The sequence below is a fragment of the Neodiprion pinetum genome, chromosome 3, assembly GCF_021155775.2.
Source record: "Neodiprion pinetum isolate iyNeoPine1 chromosome 3, iyNeoPine1.2, whole genome shotgun sequence".
In the NCBI taxonomy this organism is placed as follows: Eukaryota; Metazoa; Arthropoda; class Insecta; order Hymenoptera; family Diprionidae; genus Neodiprion; species Neodiprion pinetum.
This window is the reverse complement of record NC_060234.1, coordinates 20,970,845-20,983,081: the sequence shown is the minus strand read 5'-3', so window position 1 is coordinate 20,983,081 and position 12,237 is coordinate 20,970,845. Positions and strand designations below refer to the sequence as shown.

Below are 12,237 nucleotides of genomic sequence, written 5' to 3'. Positions count from 1 at the left end.
AATCAACCTCCGTTAAATGATACAAGAGTCACAACCCGACTCACGATCCTGCGAATGGTACTTTCGAAAATACCGGTGCGTAAGGGAAAGAAAGGGGAGAAAAGGGGGGTTGGATTTGCGTGGGACAATATCTCGGCTGATTTATCCCTTAAGCCCCGGAGGTGAAAAGAAGTCGGGGAACGTATCCGAAGGATTTATTTCCTCGGTGCCTTACGCGTCTTGCAGGAGAATAACTCGGGGGTTCCGCCTGATGCCACCCCCTAGACCGAGCTGCTCTTCACCGGCACTTCCGGCTCCTCATCCCCTTTTTCCACGACTTATCGCATACGAAAATCCTCCGCACGGGGTGCACTCACCTCGTCCAACCCCTTTCCAGCCCCCGGCTACGCTGCATTTTTGCATACACTTTCGCGTGAAAAGCTTCGTTCAAGTTAAGCACGTACCTTCCCGCGTCTTTTAGAGTCAAGCGACGGGCGGCGATGACTGTGGCGGAGGTGGAGGCACCGGGTGCCAATACCCTCGCTCTTCATCCTGAACCGTACTCGAAAGTTGGACGGAAACTTGCAGCCGGAGTCTTCGAGTCGGTACATCGTTGGAGAGGAAAAGTATTGCGGGGTTCAGAAGTTTGACGGGTGGAAATGACGTCGAGCTGCACGATAATCGATTCGAGATACGCGATGCCCACGCAATTTTTTATTCGCCAAACTCAGAATCCATTAAATGAAAATTTAAGCATGTTCTATGAGCTCGAACCAACGAAACCTTTGATTCGTAGATTTTTATTTTTTTTTTTTTTTTTTGCAGCTTTTTATTTATTAAACTACCTTTTTGGTATAATTGCCGAATTTTTTTAGTTCCATACGGTCCCTGAAATATTGGCAAGTCTGAAAAAAATATAAAAGTTGTTTATTTATTTATTGCAAAGATGGGACATGTAAACAAACAGGCGAAATTCGTACTTTTCCACAAGAAAAAAGCATTTTCTACCGATCTACCATGAAAATCCGAATGCCTTTCCAAATTTTTCTTGTCCTTGTTTTTGTTTGTCCGTCACATTGGATCCACTATTTTCAATTTTCTAATTTCGAGTTCAGATTCGTAATTAATGACCCCAAAAACCATGTAACATAGAATTTAATCAAAATCAAATAATTTTTTAAGTTTACGTCCTCCATATTCGATCCAACTTTTTCAATTTTCGAATTTCGAGTTCAGGTTCGTAATTAACGACCCCAGAAGCACATGTACGCAAAATTTCAAGTGAATCGCATGTAAGGAAGACTGCATGCATGAAAGGGTTAACATGACGCAGATTTTATCCGACATTCAATTCCTTTGTTTCGGTACCGTTAAAAACAGAAATTAGAATTACAAGAAATCCGAATTACTGTGTATCGAATTGTTGTAAATGAATATTTTTCGTTCGTTTACTATGGTAAAAAATTTAGCGGCTCTACCAAATTAGCTTGATCGATTGCATCGTTTGAACTTTTCCTTTCTAGCTAATTTCATCATTTCAATTTTTTGTGTCGATTCTTTTTCGAGCACAAACTTTATTCTCTATCAACTTTATCACCGATTGTTACGTCCATGTATTCACAGTTCTTGTGAGTTGGATTAAATCCTGAACCGAGGAATATGCCAAAGATCATCCTGCAAATGTGTAAAAATAGAGATGTCCAAAATTTATGAGCTGAATACAGAAACTAAGAATAAAATTTACGAGGCTATTTTCACAACAAATTTCACAAACTAATCTTTATCAGACTGCGTAATTGAAATCGGAAGGTATACTACAATACTCGCATTTTAAAATAGCGAAATCTTATCAACTATTGGCTTCTTGAAGTTACGAAAAAGAAACTATCTTCTATCGGTGGCATCGCAGTCCCTCCCGCATTTTGATGATCTACCAAGCTGCGATACGTAGAATACTTGAAGGTGAAGAGGGAGAGAAAAGGTCGATCACTTTTCCCAAGAAAAAAGTTACACGGAAAACTTTTCAAAGTGTATTCGAAAGTCTGCATTGCTTTCAGAAAATCGACTCAACGAGGTTAGGATGAAACTGATCAAAGAGCCGAACATCGGAGTATAGAATGATGTAGAATTTATTTTCCACCATGCGTACATTTTGCATTTCTTTAAATGCAATTCAGATAAAATCTACGCCGTAAATTCGATAATTATGAGTAAAATTTGTCCGCTTTACCGCATCTGCTGCAGATTATGAACATACTGGAGCATCTAGCAATTTTCGCACGAGAAATAATTGGTTCATTAATAACGTATGAAATAATGAGATAATTAATGCACGAGATGTAATCCTTGGTAGGCTTACATCGGCATAAGAATATCTGGAATATAAGCCTTCACTAGCCGTTAATTAATCATCCGGGAGCATGTGGAAGCTTTTTTTATGCCTGAAAAGCTAAGCGCCGGTGGCGTTGCATAACAAGAGACGACTGTATCATTAAAACCGCACCAAGCCGTAATGTACGATGCATTATAATACACCCGGATATGTAGAATCGTGTTATGAAACGAAGTTAACCAATAATCCATACAAGTGCGAGCTGCGCGCAGCAGAAACGGATGTTAGTATTTTTTTATTTTATTTAGAATTTGTTTTCCCTTCCATCCTGTTGATCCTTTCAACTAGCTTTGATCGAGACGTAATATAAGCGCGGTTAGTTTGGTTAAAAATAGTTACAGATGATCAGACCTTTCGGATGCAAGTTATAGGAAAAGAGAAAAAAATCGTTCAAACAATTTTCAGCAACATTATGTGCGTCAGTGATAGTAGAGACAATAGAAACAAGGCCCCTAATGTGAAATAGAAATTAATTTGACGAAAGGTTTTATCATGAAAAGTTCGAGATGATCAAACTCTGCCGTTTTTGATCCGTTTCTAAGATTTTAAGCTCATTTTGTTTATCATGGAGATCGTCGGAAAGCTTCTGTAAAAAAAAAATTCCAAAATTGTTGTAAAATAGCTTGTACGATAAAACAGAACATAAACCTAAGAACATGAGAATCGTACGAAAAAGACTAAGGTTTCGTTCGATTTATGTAACTTCTCCTGAAATGGCTGGTACATAATTGGCTTGTACTGTTCGAATTTTCTCAGATTGATTTTAATTACACCATAAGGATATCATTCCATCGCTGTCTTTTTCATTAAGGCAATAAATAACACTATCAGAAATTTTTCAAACAGTTTTTTATCCTTTCCTAACTTTCGATTCAGGCGTCGGGGCCCATCCGTCCTCAATTATGAGATGCTGCGGTACGGAACTTTGTCAGATTGACGTTTCCTTATTTTCTTTCTCGAGTTTTGGAGTTGACAGCGAGCGTCAGAACTCGTCTGGAAGGCAAAGTTTTTGACATTTCGCAATAAAAGCTGCACGTTCACTTCACTCAACTAGAGCTGCGATCCTGAATAAATATTCACCGCGTGACATACAGATTTTTTTACAAAAAGATATTAATATTGCATGCAACCTCTTCTCCCTGCCCGCGGTGAACCCGGCTGACTTTTCCCAAATTTTCTTCCTTTTCTTACAGAGTTTCCTGGATAAATCTTTACCAAACTCTATCCTTACCCTGACCCCTGCAGTCACCCTGTTACCGAACATCAACAAAGTTAGAATTTAGTGACATCTTTCAAACATCCCACGTAAAAGCTAGCGCAGGTTTGTCTTTCGACTGTTTAGTATTGAAATATAAGAAAAATATGACGGATGAATATTGTAGTTGTATAGTTAAATAATACCTTCGATTGTCAGTACTACAGATATCAGTATTTATACAAAATTAAAGTTCCCCCTCCTAGTCTTAATAAAATTGATTGAAGTTCATATGTTGAAACTTATCAAATTGAGCATCTGAACGCGCATGCTTAAACATTGTTCGATTTTTACACTGGCTGGCTGCCTCGAGCTTCAAGCGCGGCTTAAGTAGGTTTTCGATGCAAATTTTTTTCAAGGAAAGTAAACTTTGAATATTTCATGCAGTGATTCGCAAAGGCTTGGCAAACTTTTATTGCCAACTGCACTAATCGCTTGTTACTGCTACGAGACATCATAAAAATATCATTTCGATTCGCCATTTGACGTGGGAGAAATTGAAGTCTCGTCCCCTGTTTCGGGTAAGTTGGCTCCCCCCTACCTTACCGACGAAAATATTACCGACAGAGTTCGATTGTTCTGCGCATGCGCGGTAAATCACTCAACCTACTAATAAGTTGCCCCGTCTCCTGTCTGTATATTATCTCCATTTATCGGAGAAAAGTGATCCACGTTGTAGCAACAGCAGCGAAACATGCACGGCGATCAAATCGGCGAGCTTGCAGAACACAGCAGGTCGATTTTGGCAAAATAATAAACGTCTGTTATAACGGATAACGTTCTTTGATCCCGAACAAAAGCCTGCGAGGTACATGTTAGCCGAGTAGAAAATCGGGGGGCAAGGGGGAGGGGGGGAGGGGGGGGCGAAGAGCAGAACTGCGCTCTGGGAGCTTTATTTAAAAAATTCATCACGGCATAAGCTCGGGAGCGACGGAACAAAGGCGATGACGGTATGACGCGGAAAATGATTCCCTAATGAGTTTGTTTTCCCTCTCCGCGTTCATTCCGCGAGATTAAAGTAATCATCACGTGACTTCTCTTTGCCTCTTTCCGCCATTCTGCACGATGCGTAAAACCGCACAACCGCCATAAAATATGTAATCGGGCGCGATGCTTACAAAGATAACGCGGTTCGCTACCGCACAAAAACGCCGGTGAATCAAATGATTAATAGACCCCTCGACCCCGAGTCGAGATTCAAAAAACATGTTTTTTTGAATTTTTTTCAAACTGATGTCCCAACGAATTGCCCGAGTTTGAGGCGAATGGGAAAGAGGCGAGCCTGCGGTGAAATTCTCCCTGGGTTTTGCACAATTCCTTTCGAGGATATATTCCACGTATAATAACTAAACCAATTATCTCGCTCTCACAGCGCTCTGTGCCGGCGGTGGTCGGTAAATACGAACGTTTTTCATTTCCCCATCCGCAACGTCGCGCTTACACATTAGCAACGCTTTTTGATCCTTCCGAAATTGCACGTCTTTGCGTCTGACGAACGTACACACGGTGAAGTAGCTATGCTATCGTGAGTCTGATGAGAGATATAAATTTTAGAAAATGCGAAACTGAGCGTTTGTCGTACTGCTAACGTCCAATTGACAATTTGAATGAAAAATTTCTCAATTCAGAAAAGTAACGACAATGAAATACCGAAGTAGGAATCAAATTCATAAATCTGTCAAGAATAATGCATTAATCGGTAACTTTGTAATATTAGATCCCGTATATAAATAACGAGTGTTCCATTATACAATAGATTTAATGCAGGTATAAGTTAGCAAATTATAAGTGCCTTGAAAAAAGTAGCGGTTTGGGTAGTTTTTTTTCTTTTTTTCACTCCCTCGGACGATGAACGAACATGTTCGTTATAAGCTTAACATTTTTACCCTGTACACAGAGTGCACGTTGTAAAATTACCAGATATTTTTTTCAACCCTTTATAGCGGGATAATTATACTCGTGTATGTATACGGGAATCTTAATCAATTTTCATGGGTTTTTTCACCCTCCCTCTCCCTTTCTCTCCCTCACTTACTCTCTCTCTCTCTCTCTCTCTCTCTTTCTTGCTCTTGCTCTACATAACTGTTAATGGTCGGCATTTATCTTCCGGACGAAAGAATCTCTCGAGCACCGTTTATAATACGTAAATTATGTTGCTATATAACTACCTGCAGACACTCGAGTGGAGTAACGGTTTTTACACACAATGCCGATAGTCTAGCTACTCGCCGGTAGGTATTCCCATGAATAATTTACGATCAGAGCTTTATCGGCGCGGCATGATTCTTTTGTTTGCTGCCCCAGATTGCTCCTCTTCACTTTCAAAATATAAAAAAAAGACATCTAAAGAAACGGAAAAAAAAAAAAAACAGAAAAGAAAAGAAGATCGAGAATAATAAAAGAAGACTCCGATACCAGATAACTAAGAGAACTATTCTTATCGTTGTCTCACGATGAGTTCCGTATTATCTTACAGGTTGCCTTCGCTGAGCTTGCGCGAAAATTGAGAAATATTCTCATGCTTATACATTTTTTGGCCATATGAATGTTTTTCTTTTAAATTTACACTGGGAGACTCTAATATCGAGTCGATATGTAATTCGGAAAGAAATTATAGGTGAGATAAACTTCGGAAATTTTTCAAATTATATCAATTTCACATTCAAATGCTGTAACATAATTTCTTCACTTAAGCTCTTCCATTCTTGAGTTGCCTCGAAAAATCTGAAAACCTTCACTTTGGCATTTCACATATGTCCTTGAATTATCTAATCGTTTTTGATTGTATATCTATCTGAAACTTTCAGGCTTACAAATTTTTCCGGGTTTCAAACAACCTTGGAAAAGAAAAAACAAAAAGTTTTCACCAAGGTATAACTTAAGCTTAGTCAAACCTGTTACTTACCTTTCTTTTTAAACAATTGTCCCACATACGACTCAGATACAGTTACGAAAGAAATATACAACACCTCTATCAGGATCGGCTGTAATTGTCTTATCAAATTTGATTCTTGCTTCAGAATATACTTGAATTATTGCCATACACATTGGCAATTGTTTCACCGTCTCATCGCCAATTTTCTGCACAAGCGATACCTGAAACGATAAATTGTCACCGCGAAATACGATCTCATTGACTGCCTGGAACGCGCCGGTTTCACCATCCATCGCGTTTCTAGCCACCCTATCACATATCTCACAGAAAATAATGAGGCAACTACCGAATGCTACCGTTGCCTAATGAGCAGAGAGTGAAGCAAGTGTTTTTCCGGTACATCATAAGGCAACAGTACCGTCGTTCAAAAGAGCTTTTTCAATTTGTTTCCTGTTTTTATTTTTATTTATTTATTTTATTTTTTTTTTTTTTTTTTTTTTTCATCTTTTATTCCAACGTATTTTACACCCCGCAATCCTTACGGAAGGTTTAATTTAATCCCCTACCGGAATTGAGATTAAAAAATGCGCCACAGCTCAGATCCCTAATTCACCTGCATAAGCCGAACAAATTTATTTCTTTTATTTTATTTATTTTTTTTTTTTTTTTTTTACCGTCGCGTTTTCGGTGATTCATCAGCATATTTTAAAGGGTGAGATTTATCGGTCAAGTTTCACGAAGTATTATTTTATATTCCAGCTCCAATCGGTTTCCTACACGGAATGAAAATGTTTTTTTTTTTCAAAATTCCCGGTTCGAAATGAAGTTTGTAAAATTGATAATTAAGCTTTCTTTCATTATCGTCCAGCTGTACGCCAGAGTTTATTGGTGATTTACGCCTTAATGGATCTGACAGCCCTTGTCGGTTACCGGGGAGTTGGAAGGCCAACGTCGGTCTCATTTTTTGGTATAATGTTAAAAGTTTCCCCGAAGAAGGTGCGCCTCTTACTTCTCGGGCACCGACATCCAGCCGCCTTTGCAGTCGAGCAGCCAATTACCTTCAAAATTTATTCACTCAAAGTGTATTACTCGCCTCCCCCCTTATCGCCTCCCCACTCCTTTCTTTCTTCCTTCCTAATTCCTGCTCGAGCTCTTTTGAGCAAACTCACCGATGTGCGGATGCCTCCGTTTACCCCGCGTCTCTTATATTCAGACACTGTTATAATCACAGATTACCTGTAATGCCTAATTTATTTTTGCGAATATAAATTTAACTCCTCACCTCACTCCAATTTCATTTCCTTTTCTCGTTATTGTGGAGAAGAATTTCGAGAACTGATTCAATCCGTATTCTCACACCAGTACTGTGTTATTATCCGCTTACCTCGTTATCGAAACGGATCGTTGCTGAAGAACATTTCTCTCTCTCTCCTTTTTCCTTTTTTTCACACCAGATCCTTATCGGAAAGGATCTTTGAGGCTTTATTCAAGGCGAAATAAGCATCTCAATGCGAAATTTCCAAACGCTTTTGATTGACGTAAGCTGTTTTTGAAAGATGTATATAGAGTGTATACTCAATGGAAAGTTCATCTCAATTTAACAAAGCGTTTCAAACGAATAAAGCTTATTTTACTGCCATAGAATCTGAGACATTCCTTATACAGTTTAAAATGATATCTATTATCCAACTTTCTTCACGTCTATTTCAGACAAAGGAATCGGGTTTTTGTTTCAGCAATACGACCCATTAACTGTTATGCTACATCTTGACGAAGCATTTATCTCGAAAGTGAAATTCATTTCGGAAAATTATCTCCTAATCAACTCAATTTCTCAAAGAAATAGTTTTTGCTGTCGCACAAAAAAAAAAGCAGATTTGTTGCATTTGGCGAGATCTCACAAAACTTTGCTCAGTTTGAACATATTTTCGCTTCAGATTATACAATGGATTTAAAAAAATTTATTACAATAAGCATCGTTTTTTGCTGAATTCACAGTCTGGGCAAAAAAGTGCGATCAAAAATACCTAACATCACATTTTTGTTTCATATAATACATTGTTTGTTTGTTTTTTTTTTTTTTTATCCTAGCTGAACTGTACATCTGATGTCAATCCGAAAATTACTGTTGTAAATATTACATACTTTACTCATATTATGTATGAATTTTCCAAGTACTGAGATGCGAAGTTAACTCGATATTCGTTCGATTTTTGCATTGAATGAACAACTTGTGCTGTTCAACGTCGTAAAAACTTGCATGTATAAGCTGCCGGAGAATCCAACGTAGCGAGACGTACAACATCGTAACGTGCAAATTTCTCTACCTCGTGTTTTCGTTCCTGTTTCGCCTTCTCTTCTACTCTTTCTTTTCCGGCTCTTTTTCCCTTCCGCAACGAAGCATAACGGCGACGGTGAATGCTGACGCTCGTTTCAGTAAAAAATTATCACTTGCCCGACGTCGCGGCCCCGAGTCCTTGCGGCAATTGGACGAACTCATAAATCGCACGTAAACCCAGCTGGCAGGACTGTGGTTAAAAGTAAAGATTTGAAACTGTGACACTTAGCCGGCTGTGTGATCGACTACGCATGCGCAGAACGATCTAACTCTGGTGGTAATACTTTCATCGGTAAGACAGGGAGCCAACTTACCCGAAGCGGAGCGCGAGATGTCAAATTCACCAGCGTCAAGTGGCGAATCGAAATAATGTTGCGATAACTTGTAGCGGTAATCAGTCATCGGTCAATTGACAATAAAAAGTTTACCAAACCTTGCCAAATCGCTACATTGGCTGTTCGAGACCCGTTTAAGCTAAAAAAATTCGCTTCACTTGAACATAACCTTTGACAAGACGCGTTTGACGGCTAAAACACGAAGCAACCAGCCTGCCTAAAGATCTGACAAAACCTTGAATCTGATAAAATTTGCCGTTTCCTCTCGGTGTGTCTCCGTGACTTGTCTCTGCGTAATTCATCTTCTCATCCCGAGGTGAGCTTGCCTCCGTTTTTTCTACCCTCTACGTTTTCTTACTCCCATTCCCTCTGTTTCACCTTTCTCTTTATTAGCGCTGTTTCACTTTCGGAGCTTGAAAATAATGTATTGCTCTGGAGAGACGAGCGGAGCTCTTCTCAGCTCTTATTTCCCTCTGGTAGATTTTGTGGCTTCGCAACCAACCAGCTTGACCGAATCACTGGAAAACCATTGCGAGCTTGAACGGTAAACATCCGCCGAGTAGTTTGCAGACTGACCACGATTTATTATCTGGACAGGCTATTATTTCCCCAACTTGCAGTAGGTACTTCCGGTTTCCGTAAAGTGCTCCGACGGACAACTTGAGATAGTGGATACTCACCTGTGTACCTCTTGAGCGCGAATGCAATTCTCGAATCCCTATTTTTCTTCCCCATCCCTGGATTTATTTATTGAAGATCTTTTTGATTTCACAAACTTGAAAGATGTGCGGGTTAAGGGCTCAAAGTTTTTTGAGCAGAACCACGTGAAAATGATAAATAACGGTGGTAGAGATAACACGGTAAAAAAAAGAATCTTGGATCATAATTCGAACGTTTTTTCGTCTACAACGCAGTAATATAAATCTCACCGCTGTTGCTGCAAATTTTAGTGCAAAATACTAGTGGCACTATAGTTTTCATTATTATTTTTTTTTTTTTTCACGTGTGAAGTATTTTTTCTCACAAAATTATCGTACGTGTTTCAACTGATTACAGCTATGCATTTAATATTTGATTCATGGAACACTTTTATATTAGAACACATTGCCGATAGTGTATCCGCATTTTTATGAAACTATTTATATACTCAAAGCTCTTTAAAAGTGCTGAATCTGAATGTCACGACGTAATTCTAGAATATCTGATCCCGGATTTCGGATTTTTGGTAATTCTGACATATTCAAAATCGTTTCATTGCATGATAAATGGGACCCGCGGTCTAAGTCGTGAGTAAATAGAGAGAAAAAAATCATTTAACAAATCTTAAACAATATTATTCGCGCTGATGGCGGAGAATCTCGTGTCATTCGTACTCGCTAATAACCAATAGAAACAAATCTTATCGAACTTGAAAACCACAATCTAAGGTGAAACAAAATCTGAGAAAAGATTTTGTAACTAAGAATTTCAAAATAATTAAAACTCGATATTTTTTGTATTTAATCCCATGATGACATTTAAAAGAAATTTAGTACCAACAACTATAATCACACTGATCGGGAGTACGAAATTTCGTTTCAATTTCAACAATTATATACAAACAGTTACAGTTAAGAAACCAATTTCGCTGCTATTACCTATAGCTTAGCGCAAACTATGAAATAGGAAAAAAAAAATTCTTTTGATCCAAATTATTTTCCTGCACCCGAATTAAAACGATAATCCCTCAACTCGGAATCTGTCATTTATACATACGGATGATCACTGACTCCGTTTTGATTCCAGGCGAGCATCCGGCGGCTATGCAGCACGGAAATTCGAGTAATAGCGGAGCGGCGACAAGGACATTAGCCCTGCTTCTCCTGCTCCTGCACGCTGGTTCGTTTGCAAGGTGACTGGCCGGAAGCTTGAACCACTGACTACATCAGCCCAGAACCAAGGAGCCCATCGAACCCCCGATTCGCATCCCTTCGATCACCCCGTGTCAACGGAACCCCGACTGCAGTTTCCCTTGAATTTACCGCCCGACGAATCAGCGCCCTCCTTGTCGTCATAACTGTGAAAAAAAAAACGCCCGATGATCGTAACGGTTAAATTGTGAGTAATAATAACAATAACAATAATAATAATAATAATAACAACAATAATAATAATAATAATTATACCGATAACGATAAAAATAATGGTAACGATAGTACGATAACGATAATTGTAAACTATAACATAATAACCGAATAGTGACGGTAGTTGAAATGATAAATGAGTAAAATTTACGATGATATGTATAGTTGTTAATGTTATTGCTCTGCCGCATGAGGTGCAGAGAAATTTGTGACCGTGCGGCGGGATAAAGTGAATTAATTATATAGGGACAGTGTTTAGAGCGAAAAATTGTGTAAATATGTCTACCTCGATGATAACTGTTAGTACGATGATAAAACGAATGCGACGTATTAACGCGAAGGGAATACCAAAGTATGAATTAGTGGCTGTATAATGATAGTTTAATTAACGTGTCATTTACGTAACTAATCTCGTCGAATTGATGCAGAGACGCTTGTACGGCGACCGAGCGCGATACGCTGGAGTAATCGATCGTTCTACGATGCGAAGCAGTGTTATTTTTTTTTTTTTTTTCTTTTTTTAATTTAAACCCGCATTTGTCCGCTCTCCGTATCGTCAGTAATTTTTTCCTGCAAATACCGCATGCGAATTGAATATACCGAATTTGTTGAATTTGGCTTGTTTTGGGTTTTCCACTGTTGATAATATGATATAAAAAAAAAAAAAACAAAAAAAAAAAAAAAAGACAACAACAACAACAGACGTGGGTGTAAATTTAATACTTTAAATAACGATAAGATCCCAATCCTCTGTGCGGTGTTGTGTACCAACGGTATGACGTATTATATATTACATTATATATATATATACACACATAGAGTTACGTACTTACGTATATTATATATTATAAATATTAATTATATGAAATTGACTGTTTTACTACTCACGAGACCATGACATATCCATGTATAATATAGTTTGTAACATTTAGGACGTATT

The 12,237-nt window shown here is 38.5% G+C and overlaps 1 protein-coding gene across 9 annotated transcripts in view; it reads left to right on the top strand.

Moving 5' to 3' along the window:
• Positions 1 to 11,996, top strand: part of LOC124214239 (protein amalgam) — a 224,261-nt gene extending 212,265 nt beyond the window's left edge. For all 9 annotated transcript variants that reach the window (XM_046616446.2, XM_046616449.2, XM_046616448.2 and 6 more), the window contains one exon: positions 10,960 to 11,996. In XM_046616446.2, coding sequence (XP_046472402.1) covers positions 10,960 to 11,069 — 110 coding nt within the window. In that variant the 3' untranslated portion in view covers positions 11,070 to 11,996. The remainder of the gene's footprint in view (positions 1 to 10,959) is intronic.
• Positions 11,997 to 12,237: the final 241 nt, after the last annotated feature.